Consider the following 19,433-nt stretch of genomic DNA (forward strand, 5'->3'; position numbering starts at 1 on the left):
TTGTCCGATATAAAAAAATTATATAATTTTTGTCAGGAATTATATAATTTGGTCAAAATCCCAAATTGATTCTGTAACAGCATTTAGCTGCTCTTAATGACCACATTTGGTAAAAATTTTACAATGATCATCGAACAGCCCACATACAGCACTTAACTTTCAACTTTTGTAGGGGAGTTACTCGGAGGAGTTGTCCGATATTGCCATCTTCGAACATGATTTAAGTTTGAGAAAAATATTACTATGTCCATCAGCGGTCTACATCTGCCATATTAGTTGGTCGCCGTAGGATGTTTTAGATATTTTAGACCATTAATTCGGGAAACATGGACTTGTTCACGAAAAACATTTTTCGCTGTAAATAGGACATCAAAGTGTACCTTTTGTAAAAATTTCAAAAAGATTCTCAAGAGCCCTTAAACTGCACTTAATAGAAAATGTTCGTCCTTTCGTGAAGAGTTATACTACCACCCTTGAACTCATACATATTTAAGTTGGGAAGAAATATTACGACGGTTATCGGTTGTTGACACAAGGTTTTTAAGAGCTTTTGGTCCATTATCTCACGAAATATGGACATGCAGGCTTAAATGCCATGTTCCTTTCATGATAGTGGAGGGTCAGTCCTCAGGAGAATAACATTAAATAAAGCCAACAAACAACAACAAGATCTTGGTGCAAAAACGGACACAATTTCGAGAGGGGACAACAACTCTACTTGGACATATGACGTTGTTAGCCCTTAAATCCACAGGCAGAGCAGGAAATTGCAACTCTCGGCATGAGCCAGAAAAATTCTCCCGCGAGCAGCTGGGAAGACATCACTCTGTCAGACGATAAGATTGATTTCCACTGTTATCCCATTTCAATGGAACAGTTGATCTAGGAAGGACCAACCTAGGCACGCATTATATTAACAATGTCATGTCGCGCGATAAAAATAGTTATTTTTGGCATCTTAAATAAGTAGTCACGACTTTTAGTAACAACATATTTAAGTGGCCAAAAATAACTACCTATTTCGAGAGAATTTCCTTGTTAAAATAATGGGTTAGTAGGGGGTTTTGTAATAAGTATTTTTGCTGGGTATATAAATTTGTCGACCTAAGACTTAAGGCCTGCGTACATAAGCTGCCCTGCCTGATTGCCTTGCTTTCCTGCTTCGTTTTTGACATAATAAAAATAAAAGAATAAAGAAGGCCGAGGAAATTTCGAACTGGGTTGCCCTTTTCTTTTTTATTCTTTTATCAGAAGTAAGCAAGGTAAGCAGGCAAGGCAGCTTATGTACGCAAGCCTTTAGGGCATCAAAAAATCTCCTTAAAACATAACTTTAATGCAGGACAGCAATATCATTATTGCAATGAAAATGAGAAGTATAAAATTTACACTGTGTGGTGAAAAAGATATGGTGGCGTCGAGGTAGTGAAAAAGACAAGACATAATTTATATACAAAAGTTGTTTGTACATAATTTGTTATTTAAAAACAAAAACTATCACAAAATACAAAAAAATGCGATAACAATATTGATGATTTTTGATTTGCATCGGCAAATGAGGAGGGATATCTTGGGGGTATATAATATTTCCTACTAAACTACAGAGTGCAGCTAATTCTGAAACTTACCGTGAATTCTCCTGTTACCGCATCGAATCCCACATGGACTGTATGTTCGAAATTTGTGGGATATGAAATGTTGGGCTTTGAGTCCTGATGTGATGGCTTAGAGCCTTTGATTTTATTTTTTAAAGTTTTTTTCTTGCGATCAGGATCATCGGGTTCTGTAAGAAATGCAAGATATATAAATATTAATAACAGTAAAAGGTGATAATTGTTATGAAGTTACTTACCTTTTGGCAGGGGTCTCATATCAACTGGTGGTCCATCACCACTCCCTGTAATGGAACCTCCCACACGATCACCGCCTCTATTGCTGGTAAGACGTACTGGTGGAGCCGGTGGTTTATCTTCTTCACTGGACATTTTGCTTTAAACAACAAGCCGCCACACACTCTCAACAATAACAACAGTTAATTAGAAACAACAACAACAGTCACCAGTAATAATAACTAGGTTAAATTCTTAAAGAATTCAATTTCAGTGTCTAGCCAACAGCTTTCTTTTCAGGGGCTTTAATGACTATCCTTCCACTCTCAATGACTTGTCAAGCTAAAATGATAAAAAAAAAACGAAGAAGAAGAAAAAGAAAGAAACAAGTGATTAATAATTTTGTGAGTAATAATAATTGAATTGAAAATACTTTAATTTACACTAAAATTAATATGAAATATAAAACAACAACGATAACAATAACAACAATCGTATGAGTAGGTACTTCAATAAAATATCACTTCTAATATATAATTTCTTTATCTGTTTTTTTATTTTCTTGTTTTTCTTTTTTATTTGTTTTTCCTTTCCACCAATGGTTGGTTGTGTCATTCATTGGTGGCTGCGAAACGAAATAAAAATACAATTTCTTAAAAAAGTACTCTTCATATTTGTGTGTTTATTTATATCAATATTTATTTATTTATTTTTTTATTATGTTATCAGTACTGAAAAAGGCCAGCCTGCCGGCCGGCTTTGCGCCATTTCACTAAAAGTTTTAAAACACACAGTCAGTGATTTACTTTTTTCGAAATATGAAACTTATCATCGACCATTTGAGATGAAAAAAATAGTGGGAGACTATCGGAACAATCAGGTCTTTTATAGATAGAAAATCAAGAAAAAAAAAACAAATATAAATCGCATAGGACAAGATTGAGTATCAACAAGTAAAAAAGTATCAGTCGGCTTTGACGACAGAAATATACCCTCAGCCTGTGCTAATTGTAACACTTTTTTCACGAAATACCTATGTATTTAGGGTGTTTAATTTTGGTCGTATGAACCGACAAAAATGTTGATTTGGATTAAAGTTCAAAAGATTTGCGGAAAAGGTACTTAAAGGAATGGACCGACATAGACCATGGGGGTGGCATAGGGGGTTTTTACACCCTTCGGGCTGTTTTCTCAAGAAGTATGGACTTGCCCCTGAAACAACTTTTACCATCGTAATTGAGGCAGCGAATGTAAGTTGCTTCAACAAAAATCAAAGTGATTCAATAGCAGGTCTTAAAGTGAACTTATCCAAAATTTTGTGTGGGAGGTACAAATATAGTCCATATTCGAACCTGATCTATATCGGGTAGATATTATGAGAATGTGTAAAATATGGACCAAATCGGTCACTCCGAATATTTTTGAACTTTTGTGGGGTAGGTACCGAAAGGAGTGGACCGATATGGCTTATCTACGAACTTAAACTAAGTTTGGAAACAATATTACGAAGGCCAAATTTTGGCCCGAATCGGCATTTCCGTTCGAGAATTATCTTGCACTTCCACCCATAAACATGGTGTCATAGGGTTTGTTTTTCAACTTTCAGGCTATTTTTTCAGGAAGTATGGACTTGCCCCTGAGGAAACTTATACCTTCGTATAGGGGACAGTGTATACAAGATGTTACAACAAAAACCAAGGCGATTCGAGAGCAGGTCCTAAACTGAACTTTTCCGACATTTTGTGTGGGAGGTACTCGAAGGAATTTACCGATTGAGTCCATATTGGAACCTCATCTAAGTCTGGTAGAAATTTCATAATGTGCAACGTATGGACCAAATCGGTTACTCCCTTCAAGAGTTATCGTATGCAAAAATTTTCCGACCATTTTCGAACTTTTGTGGGGGAGGTACCGGAAGGAGTGGACCGATATAATCCATCTTTGAACTTGAACTAAGTTTGGGCAAAATATTACGAAAGCCAAATTTTGGACCGAATCGGCATATCCGTTCTAGAGTTATCTTGCGCTCCAACCACTACACACGGTGTCATAGGGTTTTTTGTAACTTTCAGGCTATTTTCTCAGGAAGTATGGACTTGACCCTAATGAAACTTACATCGTCGTATAGAGGACAGCGAATACAACTTGCTTAAACAAAAATCAAAGCGATTCGAGACCAGGTCCTAAACTGAACTTTTCCGAAATTTTGTGTGGGAGGTACCCGAAGGAGTGGACCGATTGAGTCCATATTGGAACCTCATCTAAGTTTGGTAGAAATTACACGATGTGCAAAGTATGGACTAAATCAGTTATTCCCTAAAAGAGTTATCGTGCGCACAAGTTTTGCGACAATTTTTGAACATTTGTGGGGGAGGTACCTGAAGGAGTGGACCTATATGGCCCATCTTCGAACTTAAATCGAATCTGGACAAAATATTTCGATACCAAAAATTTGAACCGAATCGATTGATCCGTTCGAGAGTTATCGTGCGCATCAGCCAGCCAGACAGACGGACAGACAGACAGACGGACGGATATTGCTAGATCTACTCAAAATTGTCTGAAACGGATATCGTACAAACATACTTGGGGTCTAAAAACCAATATTTCGATGAGGCACATTTTTGGTCGTATCTAAAGGCTAAGGGTATAAAAACGAATATGTGACGAAACCAATCTGCCAATATGGTATTGAATTATATCGTTCAAAGATGAATGTGGCCATGAAGGATGTAAGCCTAATGAAGAATAAAAATGCAACATGAGCAGGTGGGTTAAAACCGCCAGGTATGACAATCTTAATTCGATACGGGTATTGAACATTTTTTTCATTCATATTTTTTGAACGGAAAGCATTGCGGTTGAACCAATGGTTATCCAGTTAGTGCTCTCCTCCCAATTAGAGATCCCCTAAGGCCGTGGTTTAAAGCGAACATGTGTCTGTTCATCTTTATTAGAACGAAGCCTCGTTGATACATGGGGCCCTCAACGAAAATCAGGCTTAGAAATCATTCGTCTTCATGACAGTGGAGGACTATGCCATGACAATCTATTCAAACTATTTGTTGAATGGACGATCTTGACTCCATGCGGGCACTTGACAATTCTCCCTGCTCAACCTTTTTGTTGAATGGAGACCATTGTGGCTGAACCAAAGGTTATTCGGTACCCAGCAAAATTAAATGGAAGTGATTCCATGTGAAATCATGATTTCACTGGTTCTTTTGCATGAGTGCGAAAGGAGTCGTGAAAGATCCCATCTTTTTCATCGAATTTTCATGAGTGCAATTGAAGTCGTGAAAGGTCCGATCTTTTTCATCGAATTTTCATGAGTGCAATCGAAGTCATGAAAGATCCGATTTTTTTCATCGAATTTTCATGAGTGCAATTGAAGTCGTGAAAGATCCGATCTTTGTCACAATATTATCATGAGTTTAAATAAATTGATAAGTAACCGCACAATAAATTATCAAATACTCATATACCAGAATAATTGTGTACTTGGAAAAGTAATTGTTAAAATGAAAATAAAAGTCAGATGAAAGTGGTCGATAGTGGCAAAATTTATATATTTTAATTAAAAATACAATGTAAATTGATATAAAACAAAAGAAAAATATATTTTGTGTTTGGAAACCTGTTTCGTTTTGTGGATATTAAAAAGAAGTATGAAAAAGACCCGGTCTATAAACCACGAGCTTCCCCAGCCGACGAACACCGATATAGTAAAACATATCGAGCTGCAATTATTGGGTTGGTTGGGCCATGTTAACAGGATGGATAAAGATGCCACCGGCATATGAATACGAGCCATTTGACGTTATGCGACCCGAGGGAACAAAACTCCAATGGAAAGATCACGATATCACAAGCATGGCATGCAAAGTGAGAGAAGCAAAGTAGGAGATCGGTAAAATAAGTATAAAAGAGACCATAACGTGGTAACTATTACAGGATAAGCTTTTTCTTTTGAAATAAAATAACAGAATTCAAATTTATACTAGATTTCCCAAACGATGAGCTTGGTTCAGAGATTGACACATAATTTATCGAATATTGGAAAAACGGAACCCCCAAGTTGAAAGAAGTATCTTGCAGCCATCGGAAGAGATAAATATGATATTGCAGATTAATATAATATATAATTTTGAAAATTACATACAAAATAAAGAAAAATAACATCTGGCGATACAAATCATCTGCGCATTGTATTCTTATTAATTCAACAAATTACATAATTGTATTGCGAATTTTATTTCTGATTGGCAAAAATCCGGATCCAAAGCATTGGTGCAAGAAGCCATGACGATGAACTGGTGCAAGAAGCCATGACAATGAACTGGTGCAAGAAGCCATGACAATGAACCGGTGCAAGATGCCATGACAATGAACTGGTGCAAAATGCCATGACAATGAACTGGTGTAAAATGCCGTGACAATGAACTGGTGCAAAATGCCATGACAATGAACTGGTGCAAAATGCCATGACAATGAACTGGTGTAAAATGTCGTGACAATGAACTGGTGCAAAATGCCGTGACAATGAACTGGTGCAAAATGTCATGACAATGAACTGGTGCAAAATGCCATGACAATGAACAGGTGAAATCAGGTGTCACTCCCTTGTAAATTTCATCGGTGATTCACCTAAATTTGCACCTATGACAAGTCACTTGCACCTATGATTCAACTCATGATCTGTCATCGAACATTTTGCTGGGTAGTGATCTCCTCTCAATTTGAGATCCATTGTCGAGGTGTTAAGCGAACACGTGTCCATTGGTGTTTTAGAATTGTAGTAGATTACCGACTGTATTACATCGAAGCCTCGTTGATTCCTGGACACATCAACGAACATCGGGCTTAATCGGGCTATTCAATGACTTAATAAAAAAATAAAAAGTAGCCCCCACCGCAACCAAATAAAGACCACGGCAATCAACTCCGACAAACTTTTGAGTGGGGACGACTGCTCTACCTCGACAATTGACGTTGTTAGCCACGCAATTCACGGGCAGAGCAGGAAAGTGCTCGATAACTTGAAGGAGAGTGTAACTCTCGGCCTGAGTCGGAAAAGTTCTGTCGTGAGCAACTGGGAAGACATCTGTCTGTCAGATGATAAGGTGAATACCACGGTTATCCCATCTCTATCAAACAGTTGAACTATAAAGCACCAACCTAGGCGCACACAGTTCAACTCCCTTAGGGGATAAAATATAGATATTAGTCGATAGGCCTGAGTCGGGAAAGTTCCGGCGTGAGCATCTGGGAAGACATACCTCGGTCAGACGATTAAATGGATACAACGGCTATCCCATTTCAGTCGAACAGTTGATCTAGGAAGGACCAACCTAGGCACCCAGAGCTTAACTCTCTTAGTGAATAAAACATCGGTTGTAGTCGATAGACCCACGTGGTTGTGGACGAGAAGGTGGACCATTTCCACACATCCCTATCCACTAAAAGTAGAAAGATCAGGGGAAGGGTGGATAAGCATGTTTACAAGCGTTGTTTCGCAAACGGAATTTCGGGACACTCGGCTTAAACTTGTTGTTGTTGTTGTAGGAACGTTAATATGTTTGTGCGTAAATTTTATTCAGTTATCTGCTTCCTGTGTCCAGATTGAAAAATTCTGCAACCTGGACTGGTTGGCTGCGTTCATAACAAATGAGTAGACAGGTGAGTGGATTTAGCTAGGCAGCTAAACAAATGAAGCGTATCTTGTTGTTCCAATGGACATATATAATACGAATTGAGGCGGCCGCATCGTCAGCACCTTAATTGGGTTAAAGCCACTCGCGTTTGCTTGGCAGGTTGTATTCCGAGTACGGCATTTACACTTTACCTGTGGACTGTCTGACGCGTTGATCTAAATGTTCTCATTTGTACCTTTAAACCACTCTCTGCAGATCATGAGGATCTCTCCCGAGGATTCTGGTGGGGGAAGCCTGACCACTAAATTGTGACAGGGATGCTCACCCATGTAGGTACCCCATCGACAAAATCTGTTGTGGTGACGTACAGATAAAAACTTCGTCTCCTCGGGGTGATGGAGCCATGAGGAGATACCCTGTTGCAGTTCTCAAGGCGGCATTCTGGATGGTTTGAAAATTCTTTCAGTGCGTATCGCTAACATTTGCATACCACATTGACGCCGCTTAGTGGTTCAGGAATAGATTTTACGAAGTTTTGGCCAGAAAAAAACCATTCTGAACCACTGTGAGCCGTATAGTTTAGCTCCGACCTTCTATTGCTTTATAAGCTGCCGGGCAGCGACTTGAGAATCTGATTCCTACTTCTGATCTTGTCGCAAATAGATGTGGCTTGCGCGGACGACTTAAACATGCTGTCAAACGTCATACCCAATATCTTGGGCGTAGTTAGTGGTCTTATATCGACCAATATATTCAATTGAAGCCTCATTGCAGCCGTCCTGGTGTAAACAGTGTGGCAGTGGATTTAGCGGCGGATATTTTTATATTCCTTGGATGGATGAACTGAAGATAAGAGCAAAAATCGGTGGCTTCAAGCATCTTGTCGCAAATAAATGTGGCTTGCGCGGACGACTTAAACATGCTGTCAAACGTCACACCCGATATCTTGGGGGTAGTTAGTGGTCTTAATCTTGACACTATCGACCAATATATTCAGTGGAAGCCTCATTTCAGCCGTCCAGGAGTTGAACATTGTGGCAATGGATTTAACGGCGGATATTTGCATATTCCTTAGATGGATGAACTGAAGATAATAGCAAAAATCGGTGGCTTCAAGCAGCAGAGTTGGGCAGATCGGTGCATCCCGTTACGAAGTCGTAGTAACCATTGGCACAGCTGCACAAGGCAAACTGCCACACAAGGTCTTACCTAGTGCGACTAGTCCGACAGTCGCTAAACTGTCACTGCTAGGGAAAACAGGACGTGACAGGTTCACAAGCTTCGAATATGCAGATAGCCTTCAGGCGAAAGTATAGTTGGAAGGAGGAGAGGGTGATGCTAGGAGTCAAGTGGATGAAGTGACAGACGGACACTCAACCTCTAAGCAGGCTGGCTGGTGGCTCGAAGACAAACACCTCACACCAGGCGTGTGTAAAGAGGATACCAAAGCTGAAAGCTTTGGTCCATTGTGTGCTGAAGTATGGATTATTTGCTCACGAAAAAAAAAGACTATAGGCAGAAAAAAAATAAAACAAGTAAAAAAAGTATCAGAGATATGCCCTCAGCCTGTGTGGAGTGAAACACCTTTTTCAAAAAAAAAAAAAAAAAAAAAACTTATGTAATTATTGGGCTTTCAAAAATGTTGGGCGTATGAACTGACAAAAATATGGATTGGATTAAAACTCTAAAATTGCGGGGGATATCGATAGATAGGGCTTTTCTACGAAAAAACCTTCGGTAAAAATTTCCAAAGGATCCTCGAACAGACCCTTAACCACAGAAAAATGTTGAACATTTGTGTGGGTGGTACCCCAAGGATTGGACCGATAGCGCCCACATTTGAACACAAACTAAGTTTGGACAAAATATTTAGAAATCCAAAGTTACGACCAAATCGGTTGCTGCGTTTATGAGATATCGCGCGTACCAGTTTAGCGAATACATATTTTGGAAGTTTTGTGGGGGAGGTACCGAAAAGAGTGGACACGAAGCAACACCTTCGTATCTTCTATATATATAAAAATGGTGTAAAAAATGTATAGTAATTCATAAAATGAGAACGGCTAGGCCAATTTCTGTAAAATTTTTTGTCAGTTATTCGTATTTTCGAGGAGAAGGTCTTTACGGAAGAAAATTTTGGAAAATCTTTCTGGAAAAGTCGGAAAATTTGAAAAATCGAAAATTGAGTTTTTGTATGAAATTTTATTCCTTAATAGCGAGACGAAGTTCGCCGGGTCCGCTAGTTTCATATAATATTCGAAGAAATATTTCGATATCCAAAGTGTGGACGAACGCAGTATTCGGTTCGAGCCCTCCAGCCACTGGTATAGGGGTTTTTACACGTTTCGGGCTGTTTTCTCAAGAAGTATGGACTTGCCCATGAAAAAACCTTTACTGTCATAATTGAGGCAGCAAATGCAAGTTGCTTCTACAAAAATCAAATTGATTCGGGAGCAGGTCTTAAAGTGAATTTATCCGAAATTTTGTGTGGGAGGTATCCGAAGGAGTGGAAAAATATAGTCCATATTCAAACCTGATCTATATCTGGTACATATTTTAGGATGTGCAAAGTATGGACCAAATCGGTCACTCCCTTCAAGAGTTATCGTGCACACAACTTTTTTGAACTTTTGTGGGGGAGGTACCTGAAGGAGTGGACCGATATGGCTTATCTTCGAACTTAAACTAAGTTTGGGCAAACTATTATGAAGGCCACATTTTGGACCGCATCGGCAGATCCATTTGAGAGCTATCTTGCGCTCCAACCACTACACACGGTGTCATAGGTTTTTTTTGCACCTTTAAGGCTATTTTCTCAGCAAGTATGTACTCGCCCCTGATGAAACTTGTACCGTCGTATGAGGGGCCGTGAATACAAGTAGTTACAACAGAAACCAACGCGATTCGTGAACTGGTCCTAAACTTAACTTTTCCGAAATTTTGTGTGGGAGGTACCCGAAGGAGTGGGCCGATTGAGTCCATATTGGAACCTAATCTAAGTCTGGTAGAAATTTTACGATGTGCAAAGCATGGACCAAATCGGTTACTCCCTTCAGGAGTTATCGTATTGACAAATTTTTCGAACATTTTCGAAAACACACATTTCGTCCAAATCGGAAGTTTTTACCACACTATAGTCGTTCCTATTTGTCCAACTTAGACCTATTTATTGAAGTTGTTTTGTTAGGGGGGCTCCAACACATGACTCTGTGTGCAAGACTTCATCACGGTGATACTTTCATCGCTTCTAAAAACCCTAAAAAGCTATTGTTACCTGTAATCTCCAAAGAATTTGAAGCTTTTCAATGAACATAGCGGTTATCCACATTGTTTTTGCAACAAAATTATTGCATTTGAAGGAAAACATCTAAAATATTTGAATGTCATTGCCACAATATTGATAACAACAATATTGCTTCTCCGAGTGCTTCATAGGAAAACAGGAAAGCATTTTGTCATTTTGTGCTCAAATTCAACCTTAGTTGAATTGAGTTTGCATTACTTCCCTTAATCTTTGTGACACTCTAATACAATATCATGGTATTGCACAATATCTGGCCATTTCCGCATTCTTGATTCTTTTCATTGCTACTGTAGTAAACCCCAGCACGTTATCAGCAGTAGAAGCAGCACCAACCAACAGCCTTTCTCGTTAAAGAATAATAAAATAAAAAAATATTTTGGAATTTAATAAGCAGATATTATTCTCGTGGTAAATGTGTATGTCTGTCTCACTGGGTGTTTGTTTGTGCATGCCTTTGAATTCTAGTCACAATTTACTCTCATATGTTGAAGGAGAAAAAGAAGCAGCAGAAGAACAAAATAATATAAAGAGATGTTTGAGTACTTGACTTGAACAGGGTTCATGTGGTACTCGACTTTTGATGATGTTGTTGTTGTTGCCGATTTCTGTCTTCATTTACAAGCAATGACATGCTGTTGCACGCACGCATCTTTCTCAGAGATAAATTTTCATTCAATAAAACACAAACCCAACTGCTCAATGGCAATAGGGCGAAGAGTAGCACACAATTGCCACCACTACCACCCCGTTTGAAATGCTCCCACTGAAGACGTCATTGTGACAGCACAACGTGCAACATACGATTTTACAATAATAACAACAACAGAAATAAAATAAAACATGTATTACGACAAAGGAAAGAACAAGAAAAGAAAAACAACAGAAAAACGGCGACAAGGGCGCCTTGTGTCGTCGATGATTCATCGCAAAATTGTCTGCAAGTCTATCAAGAAACCAATAACAACAAAAAAAGGGGGAAACACTTTTTTTGAGAGAAATGCGAAAAAATGTTACTGCTTGAGGGGTAATGATAAGGTTTTTACTTTTGACAAGTTTTAAGTGAAAAGGAAATTGTTTTATTGGTGGTGTGTATTTGGTAATAAGAGGGAATGGCAGCGAAGTTATTTAGAGTGAGCTATTTTGTAATGGTCCATACGTGTAATGTCTGTGGTTGAAAATCAAGTACACGACTTGGAGCGTTATTTTTGTATATTACATTGATTACTTTGTCTAAATCAATCAAGTTTGAAATCTGGTCGCGTAAGAATTTGGATCCTCCATAAGATCCTGGACCAATATAGACTGCACACACAAAGTTCGGTGAGATGCCTATGTGCCCTTATACTCCGCAAACATAGCAGCCGTTGTCATCGGAATACAAGACTCATTTTGCAGTCTCAACCACAGACGACCCGGATAACGAATATCCCAACCCCTGGAAATCAATCCCACCGTGGAGTGTTCTTCGATATCGTTACATCAGCGTTCCGGTCAGAGCACACTGGTCAAAACCATTGATCTAGCGGCGCGAAAGTCAAAAAATCAAAGTATAAAAAAATTGCGAAATGTTTTCCATTGTATCGATTACAGACACTCTGCTGACTAAAATTTTGTTGTTACATTTTTGCTGTTGTAAATATTCACTCAGTTATTCAGTATCAAGTGCAAGAAATTTGGATGCATCAGATTTTAACAAAATTGTTGCTAAAAACCTGATTTCATATTTGTTTAATTGTTAAATAAATTCGTAATAATACTAAAAAAAGTTTATTTTTTATTGATAGGGAGGGTGTAAGTTAAATTTAAAAAGGGTTATATCAAAATGTAGGCCTATGCTCACAATTTTTGGTGGAGAATATGTACAACCAACGAGAACCTCCTATGCCAAAATTCAGCTTATTTGGTCTGAAAATGTAGACAAAATTCTAACAATACCGAATATTGGGAAGTATCGTTATATGGGGACAATATCAAAACGTAGACCTATGTCCACAATTTTTGGTGGAGAATGTTTGTGTCCACACTGGGAACCTTAAATACCATATTACACCTAATTTGGCCGGAAAATGTAGCTTTAAACCTCCAAAATACTGAAAATCGGGAGGTACCTTAAAGGGGCCTATACCCAAACGTGGATCCATGTCAACAATTTTTGGTGGAAAGGTTTAGTGATCACTAGAAACCCTAAGTACCAAATTGCACTAATTTGGAAGGATTTAAGCCACCCTAATCCTTAAATACCGAATATCAGGAGGTACCGTTATATGGGGGCTATACCAAAATATCAGCCGATGTTGTTCATATTTAGTCCATTGTTACCCACAGACACAGACTGAGTTTGTGCAAAATTTCAGAAAGATATCTCCATTCGTTTCCAAGTTATTAATTTTGCTTTTATCGTTTTTCTGTGTTGAGAGCAGGCAGCATATTTCGTAATGCCTGTTCCGGATTCTTTTGTTGCATGCAGGGGCTGACTAAAAACCAGGACCAATATAGATTTGCTCAGTTTTCCATATCCTCATCCACCACACTCAAACTTCGATGAGATGCAATAAATGGCGGGAGTGGGTACATATCAGAAGTTGCTCTAGACTCGACCATGTGATAAATTACCACAGGGACTATGTTCGTGCGTGATAACAACCCCCACCACAATCATCGTCATCAGAATACGAGATTCCCTAAAACGCAGCCGCACACACTCAGAACTTAACACCAGCCGTTGCTGTTCCAATCCCTGAAAATGCATTTTTTCAATTTAATTGCATAGGACTTCGAGGTAAGATCGAGGAAATAGTGGTGCAGGTACAAAAAACCAAGTTCAACAACAACTGCAGCGTTGCGATGCTTACAACGTACTGAGGAAACATCGCACCAAAAATGAAGGTGGTGGTTTAGTTGTCCTATTGCACCAGTCTGTTCAATACAGACCTATCTCGCTTGATCTCTCTCATGACCCGTACATGGACTGTTTGGAGGTAGCAACTGCCGAAATAGAGTTGCTCAACGTATACATTCCGCCGATAAATAGCTGTACTCCAGGATATAGACTCAAAATTGGCCCCCCCCTTTGGAAGGTCATAATCGTCTGGTCTTGGGGGACTGTAATGCTCATCATGAGTTGTGGTATTCGGTGCTTGGAAACGAGCAGAGGGTTGGGAATAGTGCTAGCTGAACAAATGGATAGCTCTACGTTTTGCACGGTCAATGAGGACGCCCCTACCAGAACTAGCGGGGAGTGTCACAGTTTGCCCTAACCCTCGTGTCACCTGGTCTGACAAATGACGTCATCACCTGGCAACCCAGCGTTTCTCTTTGATCAGACCATCTCCCCATAATTGTCTCCATTAGCAGACCGCCCGATTTCATCACCTCTGAACGACGCACTTTTCAATTATGGGAAAGCTGATTGGCCTAGTTTCAGAGAATTCACTAATCACCGCTTCCGAGATCTGTCCAATCCTTCTGATGTTCGGGTGGCAGAGAGGGCGTTTTGAGACATCATCACTACTGCAGCCTCTCGCCATATACCTGCTGATCGAATACCCGATGTGAGACCAAACTTCCCAGCAGAGGCGGCGGGATTAGCAAATGAGCGTGTTAAGCTTCGTCGTAAAAACCGCAGTGACCCCAGAGTCAGGGAGCTGACACTGTAAGTTATCAGGTTGGTCGGTAAGTAAAAGCGGAACAATGTCAAAATCATTTGTGGGCAACGGTTAAGTCATTCTCGAACCCTGGTTAAGTCATTCACCCTTGAGTGACAGAGCGAAGAGAACCGTACTACGTCGTATTAGATCCCTTCCTACCCAGAATGAACCCCACCACAGTTTACAATGGATGATATTACGAATGCCATCAGAAAAGCTAAATAACCCAAAGCGTTGGGCCCTGATGGAATCTCCATGGTAATGGTGAAACAGCTCAATGAATACTCGACACATCTCACTAAAGTTCTCAACTTGTCGCTAGCCACCCTCATCGTTCCCGAAGTCTAGAAAATGAGCAGGATGATCCTGCTACAGAAGCCAAGCCTCTAGTGGCTTTACTTCTCTTCAGCACCAGAAATAGCCATCCAGTTGCCAATCATAAGCGTGGGTTCCGTAAGCAGCACAACACAGCACGCCATCTCCACACATATTAGTTGAGAATTCAACCAGAGCAAGCCCTGTGACAGAACTGTGATGGTGCCGCTCGTCTTATCAAAAGCCTTTGATACTGTCAAGCGTGGGGTGCTTGAGGAGATCGAGCAGACTATACCCCTCCGTACAAGTTTGAAACGTTGGCTAATCAATTATATGTGTGGACGCCAGTCGTATGTGGAATTCAGGAACAAGACCAAACCTCGTAGAAGGAAACAGGGAGTTCTCCAAAGTTGAGGTATATCTCCGAAACTGTTTAACATCTACCTCTCCTGTATTCAAACCCCTCCAGGCGGCATTGAGATCGTAACGTATGCGGATGCTTGAACGATGTTGGCGTCAGGTAACTTCCCTGATGACATTTGTGAAAGCTGAACTTCTATTTGGCCGATCTTACCACTCTGTTCACCACATGGACGGCAGAAGTGAGAACCACAAAATACCCCAAGATTCTATGGGACACATTCCACAGTATGTTCTCGTCCTCCGCGCATGCCACAGCTGTATGCGACAAGCTGAGATGTAGGAACAAGATCCTCAAGTCCCTAGTGGGCTGCGCGCACTCCGCGCCCTCCACAGCTATCTGCGGCAAACTGAAAAGTAGGAACAAGGTCCTCAAGTTCCTAGTTGGCTGTACTTGGGGTGCTGATAAAAAAAAAACCTTGTTGACCACATATAACGCGATAGGTTGGTCCGTGGTAAGTAAAGCGATTTCAGTATGTTCCACGAATATAAGTGCAACGCGATAGAAAGATATTGAAACCTTTAAGAATACCATCCTGAGAACTGCAACAGGGTGCCTTCTCATCTTCAGTGGACCATCTACATAAGCAGATAAAGATTCTTCCAGTACAGCAACACAATGGCATGCTTTTCGTTGCAGTACTAGTTCGGTTGTTACCGTAAGAGCCATCCTAATCACCACATGAATAAATAAATAAATAAAAAAACATGGTGAATAGGCTCCGACTAATTACGCATGTTAGGAAGGATCTTCAGAAAGAGAGGTCTAACGTTACAAGAAACCCCCTAGATCAGAAAGGGTATCAAGCAGGTTGAAATTGCATTCACATGGTTGCAACCGCAGATGCCATAACCAACTATCGTGTCAATGTGGTGCTCGAAGAATATCCCCATCTATCGCAGCCGAGCAGCGTCAGCTGCCACGACAAACCAGAGTAGTTTTGGCTCAACTACGTTCGGGATGAAGTAGCCGTCTGAAGTCCTATAGGGCAAGAATCGATGAAGCCGTGCAAAACATCTGTCTAGCATGTGGCACTGTGCCGCACTACGCACTGCAACTGCTCTGAAAAAATTACTCAACTTACTCCAGTAGATCTTTGGTTACAATCCATCGAAGCAGCCACATTCCTAGAACTGGAGATAGATTCAGAGCCAGATTATGCAGAAGAATGAACTTACAAACCGACCACGGCAGTTCACATTTGACTGCTAGTCCCATACACTCGGTGTATGGGCCACTAAAGTCGAGGTAGCAGCGGCAACATTCTTACTACTCGGATTTTGGTCTGATAAATCTACCACAGGTCAGAATTTCAATTGCCAAATTCTGGAAAAAATCTTCATATAAAATCCCCCTCATTTCTCGACAATAAAGCCGCAATAAAATAACCAATAAATTCAAACTTTTTCGAAATCGTACCTGAAAGATTAGCATTCTTGTGAAAATTTGACGACCAAGCAGGATAGTTTTATCTCATACGAATTATTCGAAAAATTCGAAATATGTACAAAGAGATGTTCCCACCCTAGCGGTAATCCACAAGTCATTGTATAATCCATGGCCCTCAGGTTTTGTTAAAAAGTAAATTGACTTAAAATAGAAGATCGTAAAAAATCAAAAAAAGTCCATTAAAATATAGATCAGACCAGACATAACATAAAAAGTGGGTGGGTGGTGGCACTTCGAATCATCATAAAAGCAAATTAATAAAAAAAAACAGCAACAATAAATAACAAAAAATCACAATGTGGGGGAAACCGCAAACCGGCGACAAAAATATAATTCTTTATTTTTGTAGTTGTTGTTATACCTTTCGAATAGTTTCAAAAGAAAAACAAATTATAGATGCCAAATGAGAAGAAGAAAAAAAGAAATTCTACAACAACTCCAATTGCAGAGAAGGCATGAAGGCATATTGAAGGTAGCATTGGTTTCGCCTAAAAGAAAACTAATGTGTGTGCCGTTGATGGTGCTGATGATGATGACGATGATACCTGTGCGTCAGGAAGGAGACTACGAAAAAGTTGATGCTGGGACAGATACTTTTGACGTTTAACAACAAAAACAATAAAATAGAACATAAAGAAAAGAAGGCACACTTTGGAATAAAAAACACACACAGAAAAGACCATAAACACACTTAAGGAAACAATAATAGGAAAACATAAACAAATTAAGAGAAATCCACAAAGGCAAAGCATATCAGAAACAGAGGCAGTTGTGTCAGTATCAGCAGCAGCGCAGCAACAAAAGCTATTATGAACTGCAATGTCTTTTAAGGTTGTGGTTAGGAATAAGACATAAAATTAACGCAGGAAGAAAGAAAGAGGGGCATGCTATGCAATATTTTATAAAGAAGAAAAAATATTTCCTACGAATATCCCCCCTCTCCTGGAGGGGGACAAGGCTTTTGGGTCATTATCTCAGGAGGTAAGGACTTGAACAGGAAAAAAATTGTATCATTGCAATCAGGACCACTAGAACTACATTCTGAAAAAATTCCATAATAATTCTGGACCTTAAACTGCACTTAATCCGAAATATTTGATATTTTACTGGGGAGTTGCCCAAAAGAATGGATTGATATAGTCCACTGTGAGGCACTGATTGAAATATGTGGAAATGACGTTAAGTGGTGCTGTTGTTATACTGTGATCCTTAAAGAGTTCAAATACGTTTAGGGCTTTGGTAAGGTACTCTTCAGTTGTGTCGCTTTAGTAACTGGACCACCTTATTCAAATCCAACACTTTAAAAAGTATGGATAGTATGGATGCTGAGGGTTTCGGAAACTTTGAGGTCCCAGTGGCACGTGTTAACATATTCCGATTGTATTCAAACTTTGGCAATCTAGCAAAGCTAAACACATAAAAAAGTCCGGCATCGCATTTTAAAACCACCCTATTGCCCACGTCTTCGGGTCAGTCAACATAACGTCGCCAAACCTGACTGAGGTCCTATCTGCCTTCTTTCCAGGTTTCCGGCCCCCAAAATTGCAACTATTCCGCTTATGCCCACTGACCATCCTGTTGTTGTTGTTGTTGTAATAGTGTTTTTGTTATGTTTATTTGTTCGTTCCTCTGTTCAATCTGGCTCTGGGTCTATCTCCAGTTCTAGAAAAGTGGCTGCTTCGATGGGATGTAGCCACAGATCCACTGGAGTTAGATGGGTAGGTTTGGCGGGGCAGTTAAAAAGGTGTTGTGTGTCGTGCGGGCCCATGCCGCATACTGGGCATAGTTGAGCCAAAACTACACTGGTTTGTCGTGGCAGCTGACGCTCCTCAGCTGCGATAGATGGGGGATGTATTTCGAGGACTTTATTCACACTATAATTACTTAAGGCCTTGGCAACTGCATCCGTGTGAATACTATTTAAATCTGCTTGATACGCTTGTTGATCTATGGGTTCTCTCCTGTATCGTTGGACCTCTCCCTCTAGAGCATGGATATCCTTCCTGGGGCCTAATTATGTGAGTCGATATCGAGTTTTTTCGAACAGAGTACCCATAGTTGGTATGATAACATTCGGTATCGAGTAAAATTATCGAGTTATCGATCAATTTTCGGCGAGACATTTCTCGTTGCTACATTACCAATCGTAAACAAGCAAAAGGAAAGTAAATGCAAGAAAAGTAATGTGCAAATTGAATCTTGCTTTCGTTTATGCAAAAAACAGATAAATTAGTTAATAAATGTGAAGATTTCTGAACAAAGTAAGAATAAAAAATTGTGTTGAGAAATAATAGCAAAACTGAAACAAAAATAATTTTCGTATTCAATTTAGGAAAATTTGTGTTTGCAGTCGTTTAAGGAAATAAGAGGAACATGTAAGTATTTCTGCGAAAAACAATGAAAACAAAATTGAAGTTTTTATTTTTTAGGACTACAAAAGTAAACAGAATAAATTTTAAACAAAAAGCGATTATGGCAGAATTCATGTCCCAACACCCATCTTTGGCCAAAGGAAAATTTAGTTGTCCAGAAGCTCGGGTATATTCAAATCGTTTATGGGAGCAACTTGTATCTAAATTAAATACCGCGGGGCCCCCAATTAAGAATACAATATTGTTTAACAAATTTTGATGTAACACTCTGACACAGACCTAAAAGGAAATCATTCCGTACAGTATATTGGAAACCGCCACTTCCCAAAAGGGACAACGTTGCTGCCAACTGCAAAATTGGGGGCACAGATTTTGAACTTTGGCACGAAAATTCCAAACAAGAAAGTACATAACGGAAAGCCTCTTTTGTCAGCCTGAATCTTTG

At 39.7% G+C, this 19,433-nt stretch overlaps 1 protein-coding gene and 2 long non-coding RNA genes across 5 annotated transcripts in view; 2 read left to right on the plus strand and 1 right to left on the minus strand.

Annotated features, from left to right (window-relative positions):
• The window catches only part of Pak (serine/threonine-protein kinase PAK 3-like protein), a 66,919-nt gene that overhangs the window by 26,824 nt on the left and 20,662 nt on the right, over window positions 1-19,433 (minus strand). For all 3 annotated transcript variants that reach the window (XM_073974851.1, XM_073974842.1, XM_073974832.1), the window contains exons 2-3: window positions 1,850-2,168; window positions 1,626-1,780 (exon numbers count right to left, since the gene is read on the minus strand). In XM_073974851.1, the coding sequence (XP_073830952.1) occupies window positions 1,626-1,780; window positions 1,850-1,982 (288 nt within the window). In that variant the 5' untranslated portion in view covers window positions 1,983-2,168. The remainder of the gene's footprint in view (window positions 1-1,625; window positions 1,781-1,849; window positions 2,169-19,433) is intronic.
• On the plus strand, window positions 5,005-6,021 carry LOC141390547 (uncharacterized). The gene is made up of 2 exons (XR_012409400.1): window positions 5,005-5,767; window positions 5,831-6,021. It is a non-coding gene; the product is annotated as an uncharacterized lncRNA (long non-coding RNA).
• LOC141390548 (uncharacterized) lies at window positions 18,744-19,344 on the plus strand. The gene is made up of 3 exons (XR_012409401.1): window positions 18,744-18,877; window positions 18,949-18,991; window positions 19,046-19,344. It is a non-coding gene; the product is annotated as an uncharacterized lncRNA (long non-coding RNA).

Source organism: Musca autumnalis, unplaced genomic scaffold (genome assembly GCF_047663935.1).
Source record: "Musca autumnalis isolate F117 unplaced genomic scaffold, ASM4766393v1 scaffold_1, whole genome shotgun sequence".
NCBI classification, from domain to species: domain Eukaryota; kingdom Metazoa; phylum Arthropoda; class Insecta; order Diptera; family Muscidae; genus Musca; species Musca autumnalis.